The sequence below is a fragment of the Lycorma delicatula genome, chromosome 9 (assembly GCF_047948215.1).
Source record: "Lycorma delicatula isolate Av1 chromosome 9, ASM4794821v1, whole genome shotgun sequence".
Taxonomy (NCBI): Eukaryota; Metazoa; Arthropoda; class Insecta; order Hemiptera; family Fulgoridae; genus Lycorma; species Lycorma delicatula.
This window is the reverse complement of record NC_134463.1, coordinates 11,095,728-11,111,668: the sequence shown is the minus strand read 5'-3', so window position 1 is coordinate 11,111,668 and position 15,941 is coordinate 11,095,728. Positions and strand designations below refer to the sequence as shown.

Sequence of the window (15,941 nt, the reverse complement as noted above, 5' to 3'; positions counted from 1 at the left end):
TAGTTACAGAAAAGAGATTGGCAATTACAAGATCTCAGTATTGGAATTATCATATTTATTTTTAAAGGGTCCCTTTAAACAAAGGGAACAAGGGAATTGTTCACATAAATACAGTAAAATAAGAGCCACACAAAGGAGTACAAAGTAGATGTAATATTATATGAAGATATATACATGCCTTATGTTCTTGATTTTATCTACCTGACTCAAACCTCGACGTAATAGTATGGGCCAATGAGAAAAATTGACATATTAAGACACATATACATACTGTAAATGTAAAATCGCAACTCTCCCAATCAAAATTTCTAGCATCTGTTATGACAATATTTTAATAAAAATACTAATCGATAAATATACACAATATTTTTTTATATCAACAAAATAAATAAAAATAAAATAAATTTAAAAAAAACAAACTAAATTTGAAAAACTGAACTAAAAAATGTAAGAAATATTACCTTTTTAATTCTTTAAAGCAAGAGTTCTTTATAACTTTTGAAGTCAGAACCAAATTAAAGCCTTAATCCCAACAAAAATGTAAAAATATCTCCAAATAATATTTAACTTATTTTGTCAAAAAAATAATTTTCAAAGAAGCAAGAAAGATACAATGAACCATCACAGGAACTTCATCTACAAAATCAAAAATAAGAATTCATCAAAATCAGTACATCTGACAAAGAGTAAAAGACTAGAACATACGTATGAAAATATATAAACTGCTTGAATTAAAAATTTGTTAAATGGGTAATAAGTATATATTTTTTTCAATTAGAAATGTTGAAAATTTAAATTTGAAAAGATTCATGTAAATTACTTAAGAAAAAATTGAATACAGTATGTTGAAATTTAACTATTAAAAAACAAAACTGACTGAATTGTGAAAAAAAAATTTTAACAGCATGAAATAACTAATTTTGTCTATAGTTTGGAAATAACAGCTGATCATTTATTTACTACTTTTTTATCAGAATGAATTAATTAGTCTGCATAGGTAGGCAATATTAACTGATCAACAATTAACTTTTTGAAACGGTGTTTGAATAATCTTGATGGTGGAATTTGTATTGCATTAAGGAATCGGTAAGATTCGGTGTACAATTCAGATAACAGTTTTTCAAAATTTAGTGAAAGTTTCTTTAATACATAATGACAATGCTAATTTGTATTAAGAGGCTCTCCTTTTTTTTGTCGTTTTAAACAGAAAAATAAAATATACAAACAAGAACTTGAAAGGTAGTGAAAAAAATATCATAGATTCTTTACAAAAATACCAATATAATTATTCCGTTAAATTAACTATGTTATCATTGGTTGATTTTGTTTCTATTCTTTTGACAACATGTTTACCAATGTGATGAAAATCTTCAACAATTTCTTCTTTGTTAAAAATTAACTTAGGTTCTTTCTCCTCAAATACTGGTTTTCTTCCATTTGCATGTGACACCTGAAAGAATAAATTTTGCTGATAAATGTCAAGGAAATAACTGAAAAAAAAACAGTTAGAAAAAATCATATTTAACCCCTATGAGACTAATTATAAACCATCATTTAATTATAGAATCTAAAAAACATCCTCTTGCTACCTATTGAGGATCACAACTTAACTACTAATATTACCAGTACCTATGTTTCTTATTTTTTCAAAATAAAAAAAAAAGAAGAGAAGCAACTAAATGTTGTTTTACATAACTTATTGTGCTTCAAATAGTGTAATATACTGAAATATATACTGCTATTAATTCCTTTTTATTTTATTAATTTTTTAAAACATTGAATCATAATTTATATGTTGTGTGTTAATTTGAATGCTGAAATAAAAAAGAAAAATGAAAAATTATGAAAAACCTATATTTAACTTGCACAACAAAACAAATTTTAATATTTTATTTTATCCATCTTATAATCTATACTATTTATATAGAGTAAAAGTTTCTTTCAGAAAAAGCTTGTCTTTGAAGATTCACTTCATACAAACCACTTAATAAAAATAAAATTGGGTTTTATATCTTAATATGTTCTTTTCTGTATTGCTGAGGTGAATTTCAATTTATTTGAAGACAGCTAGTAGGGATTGTGGAAAAGGTCAGAACTGAAAATATATCAATTACATCCAAAAATATTTTTTTGTGCATGTCTACAAAAGAAAAAAGCAAATGTCAATGAAAAAAGCCTTTAAGTAACATCTGTAATATGAGAGCTATTTATAAATTAATTAATACTCAATTATTATTTATTTATAGATTTTACTTATTATTTATCTGATCAAGTAATACAAATAAATTTAAAAAAATTTACAACACAAAAGTTACATATATACTTATGTTACTTCTTGACGTAGTCAAATAATTCAAGCACTTGTGTTATGGCACGAGTTTGTTTATTCTCTATTCAAGGAATAGCACTGTCAAAGTACCTATCCAGACATTGACGCAATCATTTATTATTCCTTTTAAAGTGTTGAGTAGTCAGAAGATTCTTCAATTTTGTGAACAGATTAAAATCAGACATTGCCAAATTATGGCTCTGTTAGGGGGATGGTAAAAAAAAATGTGTCACTTAAACTTGTTTAATACACTATTATTGTTAGCGATGACGTGAGGCTGTGCATTGTCATGCAAATAATAGTTCCCTTCATTAGCATCTCTTGCTATTTGCTCTGTAATCTTTCTTCTAAGCTTCATATTTTACAATAAACCTCTACAATTCCTAGCTTCATAAATTTTATCTACAAAATTCCTTTATGAACCCAAAACATTTGAATTGGTTTATTTAAATTTCTTGGGCATGTTCAGTGAATGTGCGTGTGTGCATACACTGTTTCGACTATTCTTTTGTCTCATTATTAATGAAACAAATCCAAGTTTTGTACCCAGTACTGGTAACGTCAAGAAATTCACTCCCTTTATTCTGGTACTGCAAACAAAATGCAATGGTGCTCCCATTCTTTTAGTTTTGTGGGCATCTGTTAGCTGTTTTGGTGTTTCAGTAGTTACAAAAACCCAATCTGTCTGTAACAATTTTGTAAAGAGTGGACCTTAAAATTTGAGGAAAATTTTCCTAAGTTCAGTTAACTGTGAAGCACTATTTATTATGATGGCATGTTCAATTTTTTCAAGTTAATCTCACAATGAAATGTTATTAATTTCCTTAGTGTTGTGCATATTTGCTCGTCTTTCCTGAATTTCCTGCACATTCTCTCACAGAACCATCACTCATTACATTAATACCATTAAATTCTATTAAAAACACCTAGTACAGAATACTGAATTTCAGTAAAATAATTATTACCATTAAGAAGACAGCTAACAGTGGATATCAGCTGTAGATGTTCCTTCTGCTTGAAAAAAATGATGTTGCTACCATACATTGCATCTGCTGGGAGGTGCAAAAATCACTCCCATTATTTCATCATATACTATTCAAGTGGTGTAGAATAAAATGACTATTGACTATGTGTAACAATATTTAAGCTTAGCTGATGTCTATTGTACATGTGCTATACTGCTACAAAAAAACGTTTATTTGTAATGGCTGTGCCAGTCTGCTTGATAAAGGTTACATTGTTTAAAGTCGCACGGTGATATCGCAATTATTATTTGGATTCTAAACAAAATTAATTATTATTTTGAATTTAACGACTGTTTAGTTTTTATTTTTAGAGAACATTTAATCGTGTTTGTTGCATAATATGTAAATATCATTCATTTCTTATTGCTCTGAGTTTGCCATGAAATCATAGTTCTTTCAGATTGAAAAAGGAATGCTTTATTTTATTTATTAAGTTTTTTTACAATACTGTATTTATTGGTGTGTTGCATAATACTTAGATGAGCCGATAACACTGTGCATTTATCATTGTTTTTTTGTTATTTGTGATGTTCATATCATATAATATTATAGTTGCATGCAAAATGCTAGTAAACAGGCTTACAGTCTGTGTGCTAACATATGTGCCAGCGAGTGTAAAACATTTTTCATTAATCTGGATAACTGTGTATAATAAAGTAAATTTATAATGATAATCAGCAGCATTGCTTTCAAATAAATGTAATTTTAACAAGTTATAAAACAATTTGAATAAAATGATTTACAAATAATATAAATTAAGTATAATTAAGTTTAGTTAAGTATTAAATATGAAATTGTATTATAAGACAATGTTAAATTAAGTATGATTAAGTTAAGTAATATTATAATTAGTATTAGGATTACTCCATTAATTATTAATTCTGTAAAAGTGAAAGAAATAAATAAAAAATTTATAATACCTTGAAATCACGACTTTCATACACAGAAGGTTTGAAAAGCACTCCTATTACTTCACCACCATAAGTATCATGAAAAAACAGTGCAAACTCTCCATAGTTCTCCTGTAATTAAAAAGTCAAATATTTTTATTAAAGTAATTGTATACAAAATAAATATAGTGAAACCTTCAAATAGTGAACTGTAATGGAGTCAAAAAAGGGTTTGCTACTTAGTTTTCCATAGGTTGAGGATCTAAAAACATTTTATTATGGCTGTAATTAATGATAAACTTTGATTTTTATAACATTTATCATTTACACTACATTCTAAAAATAAATAATATGACAAATAAGTTGAAATTATGTCTCAGCCGATCAACTGATTCACTACCAAACAGATTAAAAATATGAGAATAGAAACTATACTATACACAACACATTCATTTTGTTATTAAAGGAAATTAGAAAATAACCTAATTAAAAATGAGTGATTTTTTAAACATCATTTTGTAAATTATTTTAACTAAAATAAATTGATTAAATAAAACCTATATTTGTTTACAACTCCTTAACTTATCTACATTAAAATTCTTTTCAACTATACAGATGTTTGTATATAATTAACAATAAAAATAATATAAATAAATCCTTTCTTTGTTCAACACATATATAAACCAGGCCCATCACTGCCTTAGGTCTAGGCCTCTCCCAACTCATTTCATAAGTCTTGCAACTTTTTGTTTTACTTTTTCGATTCACCCTGCTACTTTAACCAAATTCTCATCCATCTCTTTCTCTGCTTTCCTTTCTTTCTCCTTCAAAAAATTACTTGCCAATCCATAACATATTTGGTCTATCTTTTATTCATAATCTTCCTACCTGTTCTTCCCAACACCACTTGCTTAACATTTGATACAGCATCTTTTCTCTACACACTAACTTTTTATTTCATCCCTTACTTTATCACACCATTAGGCTTTTTTTTATCATCATTATCTATATTATTTTTAATCTTTTAATATTTTCATTTGTTTATTTCAAAGTTATCAGCTGCATATATTAAACAAGGAATGGCACAACTATCCAATACTTTTCGTACTGTTTTAATATCAATACTTTCATTATACACTTCAATGTCCAATTTTTATTTTGCCAACATAATTTTTCTATCAACCTTTTTGCTATTCCCATCTTCAAAGGTAATTAACTGACCCAAATAAATCACCTCCTTAACACAATTCTATTTGTTATTATACAACACTAAGTTTGTTTAGCATTTGTCAGTAAAAAAGTTTTCTTTTCATTAGTAACTGATCCTTGCAACCTGTGTCCAAATCACCAATCATTTTTCACAATATCGTACAAATATGAATATTTAATATTTTTTCTTAATATAAATTCCTTTCCCCTTCAGCCTTCTCTCAACTATAAAATGTAGAAGAGAATATAATCCGATTTTCTTTTAATCATTTTTTAAGCCCCTTTTCACTTCACACACACCTAAAATATCTATATTCTTATCATTTAAATCTAATTCCAGGGGCTTATGTTCATATTTTCAAGTTCATACATTAAATGCACCTATGTTTTAATGTTTAGGATTTTCTAATGGGCGTTTTACATTTATTATTATATATTATTAGAAGGTTTAGATCTAAATTACCCTGGTAAGCAGCCTATCCAGCAAAGTGAATTTGATATTATACAGAGTGTTCAACTTAAGAGGCCCCATCACTCAGTAGTTTATATGCATAATACATATACTGGTGTGAGATGGATAAAATAATGAGGAAGATGCTGGTATGACTGAAGCTAGTGTGTGGACTGTTTACTTCCTGCACATTTGGGACTAGTTTGTGTCAAGCATTGGCTTTGAACAAGGTTGTGTAATCGTGTGTTTGTTAAAATGCAGTTAACTGTTGAAGAATGTGTATTCATGTTAGAAACTTATTTAGAGATGAAATCTCATGTGTCTGAAAGTTAAGGGAGAAATTTAAAAAGTAAGCACCAGTGAAAAGTGTTATTCAGGAGTTAGTTAGAAAATTTTGTGAAAGAGGTTCAGTGTTAGACCAGAAAAGTGCACAACATAGGCCGTATAGAACATTGAAGTGGCAGTTACAAGATCTATTATAAATCTTTGCAGAGACTAAGCTGGAAAAAGAACATTCACTAGGTTCAGCCCATACTAGAGTGAGGAGAATGCTGAAATGTTATCTGTATCGAATGCAAGGTTTTCATGAGCTAACTATAGCTGATTATGCTAAAAAGGTTCACTACTGTCAATGTTTTAAGAATTTCATTAGAGGCATTGATCTAAACATTTTAGATCAAATGTTTTTCACAAATGAAGCATGGTTTCACCTTGGTGGGTATATTAGTAGTCAGAAATATTACACATTTTAACGCGTGTGGGTAACAGTATCCACACATTTTCTTTGAATCTCCCCCACACAAACAAAAATAGGCAAATGAAGTAAATAGTTCAAGGAGATGATTAATAGGGCCCTTGTTTTTTGAAAAAAAAACTGTGGATTCTGCTGACTAACAACAAATTATCCAACAATTAGTCTTACTGCAAGAGGATGAGTGTGATTAATGGTTACAACACGACAGGGCCACTTGCCACATAGCTCACTTTAATATGGAGATGTACAGGATTTTTTCGGTTAAAGAATCACTTCTAAAGAATTGTGGCCACCAAGATCCCCTGATCTGTTTAGTCCAGACTTCTTTCTGTGGGATTATAAAAGAAGTTGTTTATATGAGCAATCCACACTCCCTGGAATTGAAAACAAACATTATCAATGCCATCAAGGAAATAGACAAGATAAGAAGAGTAGCCAGGAACATGGTCAAGTGTGTTGACAAGTCAGATAGAAGTGGATGGACATAATTTTCAAAACCTTTGTAAATTATTATGTAAGTATTTCCTAATAATTCATTACTTATAGACTAAACTAAGTGATGGGGGTCTCTTTTTAAGTTAAACACTGTATTTGGCATGCTGTCAAAAATCTGATAATCAATTTAGATCATCTATATATTTTTTTCTGCACTAAGTAGAATCCAAACTTTCTGTAGGGTTGATCACATTTATAAAACAGTTTATCTTTTGCCTTTCTTCATAATTTGGTATAAGTTTTTAAACAATATTTAGTCAATATCAGTAAATTTTCAATTTAAACCCTAACATTAATTATATACTGAAAGTCCTATGAAACACATTCAAAAGTAAGGGCCAATCGGTAACAAAATAACAGTTCAAAAAAATCTGATGTGGACACCAGACGACTTCCTTGTATGCCTATTAAATAACATATACACATTTTTTTAAAATGAAAAGTACATAAAATTTTATTTCATTAATAAGTTTTGATATTTTTGTTATTGTTATCATTGAATTATTACTTTTTATAATTTTTTTTTACAATCAGAGTTTAATAATTACAGATAAATCAATATATTTAAAAAAAAAAAAAAAGATGAGGTCTTCTGATTTTAACTGATGTGCCCTTGTAATCCAAATATTTCATTAAAATTTGATTTGGCTTTAACTCTGGAACCCATGAAAATAAGTACCACTTATGATATATCATTAAAAAGCTCTCAATGAGGGCTTATTGCTGCAATTAACACAAGTCCAAAATCCAGAGTTTTTGGGTATTTTCGGTCCAGTTGATTGCAATCAAAAGGGGAGGTGCACAATTAGATGTTACAACAATCTTATATCCAAAATTTCAACATCCTACAGCTCATTGTTTTTGAGTCATATGAGATATATACATACAGACATCATGCCGAAAATAGTCAAAATGGTTATTTCTGTTGAAATCTGAAAACCGAAATTTTTCGCAATCACAGTATTTCCTTTACTTCATACAAGAAAGTAAAAATGAAATATTTGTTTATGGTTTCAAATACTTATATATATATACAGTAGGATTGCAATAATCTTGCACACCTGATAGTCTGGCACCCATCAGAAATCAGGTTTTCCCCATATTTTGAGGGATTTAGCGCTTCACATGTTTGGGAGTACAGTCGGACGCGTTCAGGAGATAATGGAACTGTTTGGTATCTCAACAGTCGCACAGTGAGGTGTCTGCCTCACTGTGCGAAGGTGCTCTCACCAGGATAGCCAGTCGCCATCTTGGCTTCATGCTAGTATCACTAAGATTTTTTGTTCATGTAGACCTACAGTTACAATACTTAGATTTGCATCAGTGCTGGGAGGTTTTCTTTTATAGTTACAGTATTTAATTAACCGTACTGTGTCAAATTTAAGCTATGTGTTCGACTGTCAAATAGACTACAGCACAGAGAAAAGTTCATACGTACAGTGAATATATTTTCTGAACTGAACAAAAGTGCACCTAAAATGCCAAAATGCAAACATGTGACTTTGACAATCCACCAAAAACTGGACATCATAAGAAGATTGAAAAAAGGTGAGAATCGAAATAATAGTATGAGTGAATTTAATATCACAACTTCAACTATACATAATATTAAAAAACAAAAACAACAATTAGAAAAATTTGTCACAATCTGCTTCTGTTAAAATTCTAGCATTAGGCAAATTCTAAAAAAACTTAAATTAGAAACTGTAGATGAAGTTTTTTATAAGTGGTTCAATACTAAGAAAGTAGAGGGAAAGCCAATATTGGGCTCTATGATAATTGAAAAGGCCAAATTTTTTCACAAGGAATTAGATTTACCTGCAGATGAAATTCTTTCATTCTTTAAAGGGTGGCTTTAATAATTTCAAGATCTGTCATGGAATCATCTGTATATTAGACGTTTCTGATAAAATGAAATCAGCTGATAAGGCTGCAGCAAATTTGTACAAAACTACATTTTAAAAACTTATTGATGCACATAAATTGTCCCCACCCCAAATTTACAGTGCTGATGAGACTGGCCTGTTATGGCAGTGTTTGCCAAATTCAACCCTAGTGGGAGCTGAAGAGTCCAGTGTAAAGGGTTTTAAAAAGAATAAAGGCAGAATAACACTCTTTGTGAGTGGAAATACTTCAATCGATCAGCTTACTCTGTAATTGTAAAGTATAAAAAGCCTAGGCCTCTCATAAATGTGACCCATTTGTCTATTATGGTGCTCAGCCTAATGTCTGGATGACAACCGAGTTGTCCAAAGACTGGTTCCTTCATCATTTTGTTCCAGCTGTGAAAGAAAATTTTTAAAAACTAGGGCTATCTAAAGGTTCTAAGGCAGTTCTTGTCCTCGACAATTGCTAATCTCACCCCCCAGCATCTGAGCTTGTGTCAGGTAATATTGTTTGCACATATCTTCCTGCCAATGTTACACCACTAATAAATACAAGCCATGGACGAAGGGGTCATACAAAATTTTTACTGCATGTAGAGGAATGTTGGTGCAAAAGCTGCTTAGCTCAGATTGCAGTGTCAAAGATTTCCAATGTAATTTTAACATTAAAGACACTATTTTTACAGCAGCAATCGCTTGGTCTGATGTGAAAAATATAACATTGCACAGGGTTTAGAGAAAATTAAGGCTGAAGAAACCAAAATCAAAAAAAAGGATGAAAATGATGATGAGCCCACAACTGATCACTCTGAAATTGTAAGTGCAGTAAATTGTGTTTCTAATACTGAACTGAGTGCCCTTTCAGTAGAAGAAATTGATGGATGGATCGACATTGATAAAAATGTGCCTATCAAAGAAGAGCTGACTGGCGATGTGATACTACAAAGTGTTTTTAGCCCAAAGGAGGCACAAGAAACTGTGAGTAATGAGAAGAAATGCCTATAACTTGGGCTGAGGCTTCAGAAGCCTTAAACAACTTTATCAAATTTGCAGAGAGGAACCAGATATACGTCTTTGCTGAAGTTATGAATCTCCACATTATACAAAATAATTTTTGTCAAAAAAGAACTCAATCCTAGAAACAAGTTAACATCCTATAATATTTCAGAGGGCTTAGAAGAAAATTCAAGCCATTCTATCGGTGGCAGATACAAGTCAGACATATTCCATGCACTTGACATCATCAAACACTTATGTTAGGCTTGTAGATAGTGATTCAGATTGAAATATACCAAATTCTTGGTAAAAATGTTTATCTGATTAAAATTAACTTGTTCTTGATTTGTTCAAAGCCATGGTGCTTTTTTATTTCATATAGGCCTACAAAAAATGATTTATACTAAACATTACTAAAACTTTTAGACTTACAATTGATTTAACTGTGCAGTACAGTATGTATTTAATTTCTAATACAATTTTGTTTTTACAGTACAGTACTACATACTTTTAATTTTTTTTATACTGTAATATCTTCTGTTGTGTTTAATAAATAACGATTATTTGTTTTTGTATGTTAAAACTGTAGTTTTCATTTATATCTCCTTGTTGAATCCAGGTTTTTAAAAATGACCTCGACAATCTGGTATTGACAGATTTCTGAGCATGCCAGATTATTGTGGTCCTACTGTATTTATTTTATTTTTCTACAAACCACAAAAACTTTTGATAACGTGAAACAAGCTTCTTCAAACCCACTACATAAAATTCCACTGCGGGATTGTAGCAACTCTTGCACTGAGATTTTCAACTCATTACTTTCCTCGAATCATTGAGACACAAGCCAGTTTTTGAGGCGTAGGAAGAGATGGTAGTATTTTTAATTGTTTTTTGTGCATGCAGCTGTGTGTAATTGTGAAGAACAATTCCTGATCGTAGCATTCCCCATCATTGGTTTTCAATGGCTGATACAGATTAGAAAGTGTTACACAGTAGACTTGATGTGACGAATGTTCCAGGTTCCATGAAATCAATCAAAAGCACAGTCTCAGAATATAGTTGCTATGATTTTCCTTCAAGGCTGGGTTTGCTTGAATTTTGTCAGTTTAGGTGAACTGGAATGATACCACTGCATGTATTGTTGTTTGTCTCAGCATTGATGTACGAAATCCAAGTTTCATCACCAGCGACAATATGGAGGAAAAATTGATCTCCCTCGTAGTTTTAACGGATGAGAAAAACAAGTTCAGATATCATACTGTGATCTTTGTGAGCATTTAACATTTTTTATGCCCATTGTGCACAGTTTATGACAGCCTAGAGTTACAGTCATAATTTTCAAAAATGTTGTCTTTAAAACTTCTGGAAATTTTAGAAAGATTGCTGATCGTAAAGTAATGATTTTCTCTCACTTTTGCATTCACACATTCAACAAGATCGTCAGTCAGGACACTAGGGCTGTCATTTCTCTGTTTAAATTCACGATACCATTGCCTCGCTTACCGTCACTCATTCTGGTAGGCACATAGTTTCACACAATTGACAATGAATTTCACCAGCATTATGTCCTCTTGCATTTAGAAATTTAATCGTTCTCAAAATCACAACAGGCAGGTTTTGCTATTACTGTACCCATTTTAACATACTGTCTCACAAAGGAAAACAACAATGAACTGGCAGCAATGTGATAGTTAAATGCTCATTAGACAACTTAAAGCTACTGTACATGTGTGAACCAATCAATGTTACCAACTGCTATTTACAACTCATCGGCCCTTTTGAACCACGCCACAAATATATATGCAGACTAATTCAAAACTATACAGCAATCTCTCAGAAGCTGATTCTACAGCTAAAAATAAGAAAAAAAGCTCATATAAACGTAGTCCTGAAAACGCTTTATTAGCGAGTTACGGCTAGCAAAAGATTTCACCCAGATTTCAGTTCCCCTGGTGAAACGCACCAGGGGAACTGAAATCTGGGAAACGTAAATGATATATATTTGTATTATATTATTACATAATATTTAATTTTATATTTACTAAAAATAGGTATTTTTTTCTACATATAGGATGATTTAAAACTATACAGCAATCTCTCGGAAGCTGATTCTATAACTAAGAATAGGAAAAAAGGTTCATCTAAATGTTAATGAGTTATGAGAAGCAAAAGAGTTCGTCTGAATAACAGTTTCCCCTGGTGAAATGAAGACTTCCTGAAATTCTGGGATGGTAAATTAAGGGGTGAATTTGGTTGTTTCTTATAGTTTTTGACCTGAAAATATTGAAAAAATGAGTCCCAGAACTGTACCACCATTAGTTTTAAAGATACCTGATGTAAAACACAAAAATTGGGGGTAAAAATAACACGTTTTTGGATTAAACATAAGAAAACTATGTTAAATGGATAAATATTTTTTTTTTCAATTAGAAATGTTGAAAATTTAATTTTGAAAAGACTCATGTAAATTACTTAAGAAAAAATTAAATACAGGATGTTGAAATTTAACTATTAAAAACCAAAACTGACTGAATTGTTAAAAAAAATGTTAACAGCATGAAATAACTAATTTTGTCTGTAGGTTGGAAAAACAGCTGATCATTTATTTACTACTTTTTTATCAGAATGAATTAATTAGTCTGCATAGGTAGGCAATATCAACTGATCAACAATTAACATTTTGAAACTGTGTTTGAATAATCTTGATGATGGATTTTGTGTTGTATTAAGGAATCTGTAAGATTCTGTGTACAATTCAGAAAACGGTTTTTCAAAATTTGGTGAAATTTTCTTAAAATACATAATGACAATGCTAATACGTATTCATTTGAAGAGTATGCGGACATGATATTAAATTACAGTAAAGTAAACTAGAATGGTTTGGCTGTAGTTCAAGAATATCATGATACTTATCCACATTGACGAGCACCTGATTGCAAAACTTTTGAAGCTGAGGAGAGAGAGAGAAACCGGCAGTTTTAAACCAAAACAAGAAGATACTGGTCATCAACAAAATGCGAGAGACAGTAATAATGAACAAGCAATAATAAATGCTGTACAATCATGACCTACTACAAGCACCAGACAGGTATCACGGCATTTAAATATTTCAAAACCAAGCATATGGTGAGCATTTCAAGAGACACAGTAGTACCCATGCCATGTAACATAAGTACACGACTTATTACTGCAAAGTCATAAATGAAAGATATTCTTCGGATGGTAACTAGAAAATGGGTATGAAATCGCAATTTCTTTCATCGTATTCTGATAACTGATGAATCAAGCTTCACAAGAAATGGAATAGTAAATCTTTTTAACCCCCATATTTGGACATATGAAACCTCACATGAGACTGACAAGATATTTCCAGTATACATTTTCAATTAATGTATGGTTTGATGTTTTAGGTGATAATTTGACTGGTCCATTTTTCTTATCAAGGAGGCTTACAGGAGAAGTGTACTTAAACATTTTGGAAACAAACCTGTCCATCCTCTTGGAAGATATTTCTTATGAAAACACGTTAGAGATGTGGTCCATGCACGATGAGGCACCTCCTTATTTTTTCTAATAATGTTAAGGATCACTTAAATAATACATACAGTAGACAATGGATAGGTCAAAACTAACCAATGGTATGACCATGACACCAACAGATTTTTTCTATGAGGTTGGATGAAGTCAATTGTTTATTCAAAATGAATTACCACACAAGAGGAACTAAGGAATCGCATAATAGAAGCTGCATAAACTATTAAGAATATTCCTAATGTTATGAGATGCGCTATAAAGGATTCGTTGAGAAATCTCATGTATTGAACAAAATGAGGGCCACTTAGAGCAACCTTGAAGGTAATTAATAACGCCTTCACTAGTTTTTAATGTCATTTTTCCATTGTTTTCAAAGTTAAATTACATTTTATGTTAAAGCTGTTTCCAACCTATGGAGAAAATTAGTTACTTCATGCTATTAAAATTTTTTTCACAATTCAGTCAGTTTTTTAATAAAGTTAAATTTCAATATCCTGTATTCAATTTTTTCTTAAGTAATTTACATGAATCTTTTCCAAATTAAAATTTTAACATTTCTAAATGAAAAAAATACTACTTAATTAACCATTTAACAAAGTTTTCTTACATTAAACCCAAAAATGTGTTATTTTTTACCCTTAATTTTTATGTTTTACATCAGATATCTTTAAAACTAATGAGGAACAGTTCTGGGGCTCATTTTTTCAATATTTTCAGGTCAAAAACTATAACAACTAAATTCGCCCCTTAATTTACCTTCCCAGAATTTCAGGAAGTCTTCATTTCACTGAGGGAACTGAAATTCAGATGAAATCTTTTGCTACCTGTAACTCATCAACGTTTAGATGAACCTTTTTTCCCATTTTTAGTTATAGAATCAGCTTCCGAGAGATTGCTGTATAGTTTTAAATCATCTTGTATGTGTAAAAAAAAAAAAATACCTATTTTTAGTAAATATATATTACAAATAATATAATAAAAATATATATTATATAAAACAAATATGGCAGCACTGATAGCATATTAATAAAAATCACACAATAAACAAACAACTTCTTTTTATTTATTACTTCAGTCATTTCGTGAATCATTCTTACTACTTCACCACTGTTTTGGTGTGACTGCATTTCCACACCTCTTTTCCAATCCCAGTTGTTAAATGCTTAACCCACTGGGTTGGTCTAGTGGTTAACGCGTCTTCCCAAATCAGCTGATGTAGAAGTCGAGAGTTACAGCGTTGAAGTCCTAGTAAAGCCAGTTATTTTTACACGGATTTGAATACTAGATCGTGGATATCGGTGTTCTTTGGTGGTTGGGTTTCAATTAACCACACATCTCAGGTATGGTTGAACTGAGAATGTACAAGACTACACTCAAACATGAACTAAATTGGACAAAAACATCAAATTATTACTAATTTATTGCTTACCCTTAATTCCTGTAAGTAACAATGAACAGGATTAAATTCTATTACAGGAATGTTATTTCTTGATTGATTAAATAATGAATCATTATTTCTATGCTTTTGTTCCCAGTCAATGCCTTGTGTTCGCCTTGGATTTTTAAGTGCATTTACATAAATTATTACATCATAAAAATCAAGTGGTGGACGGAATACTCTCTGAAATAAAAACCACACTATTAACTTATATTTTTTTTAATGATATACAAGTTTAATATTAATCAGTAGTAATGATAACAAATAAGTAGTAAATAATCATAAAAATATTCTGAAAAAATTAAGAAGACATACCTCTCTTTGCCATGGATGAACTGAAGATGATAGGAATGAAAATGAAGCTGCATAAGAGCTCAGATCCGGATGGCATACTGTTAAGGTTGTCCAGATATTGGTTGAGGAGGCCCCAGCAACCATTCTTGGGGTCATGAATGAGATGTTGAGAGGGGACTACATTCCAACCTCCTGGAAATCTTCACACTTACTCCTGATTAAGAAACCAAATGTCCTGGAAGGTTCAGTAGGTTATAGTCCAATTTGCATAACGAATAATTTATGCAAACTATTAGAGAGAATAATTGAGGCCAGGCTGAAAACACATATCGAAGAAAAAGGAGGGTTGTCCCAATGAGAGTATGAATTCCAGAATTCCAGTTGAGAACAACTACTAACGCAGTGAAGGAGGTAATGAGACTGGTGGACACCACGGCTGTGGGCACTTGGCAGACACGTTGCATTCCTGTGGTGATACTGGTTGATATACAAAATGCCTTTCTCTTTCAGTTGGGAAGCCATATTTATGGTGTTGAAGGAAGTTAATGTACCAGATTATTTAAGAAGCCTGATTCAAATATATTTGCAAGAGAGGGTCCTCATATAACGCACTGGTAACAGTGAAATTAGATTTAGTCTC

At 30.9% G+C, this 15,941-nt stretch overlaps 1 protein-coding gene across 2 annotated transcripts in view; it reads right to left on the bottom strand.

The window, feature by feature from the left end:
• LOC142329734 (nucleolar protein 6-like) overlaps positions 1-15,941 on the bottom strand; it is a 110,021-nt gene that overhangs the window by 26,739 nt on the left and 67,341 nt on the right. Inside the window, exons 4-6 of one of the 2 annotated variants that reach the window (XM_075374470.1) lie at positions 14,999-15,190; positions 4,275-4,376; positions 462-636 (exon numbers count right to left, since the gene is read on the bottom strand). In XM_075374470.1, coding sequence (XP_075230585.1) covers positions 622-636; positions 4,275-4,376; positions 14,999-15,190 — 309 coding nt within the window. In that variant the 3' untranslated portion in view covers positions 462-621. The remainder of the gene's footprint in view (positions 1-461; positions 637-4,274; positions 4,377-14,998; positions 15,191-15,941) is intronic. The other variant, XM_075374469.1, reaches the window with a different exon arrangement.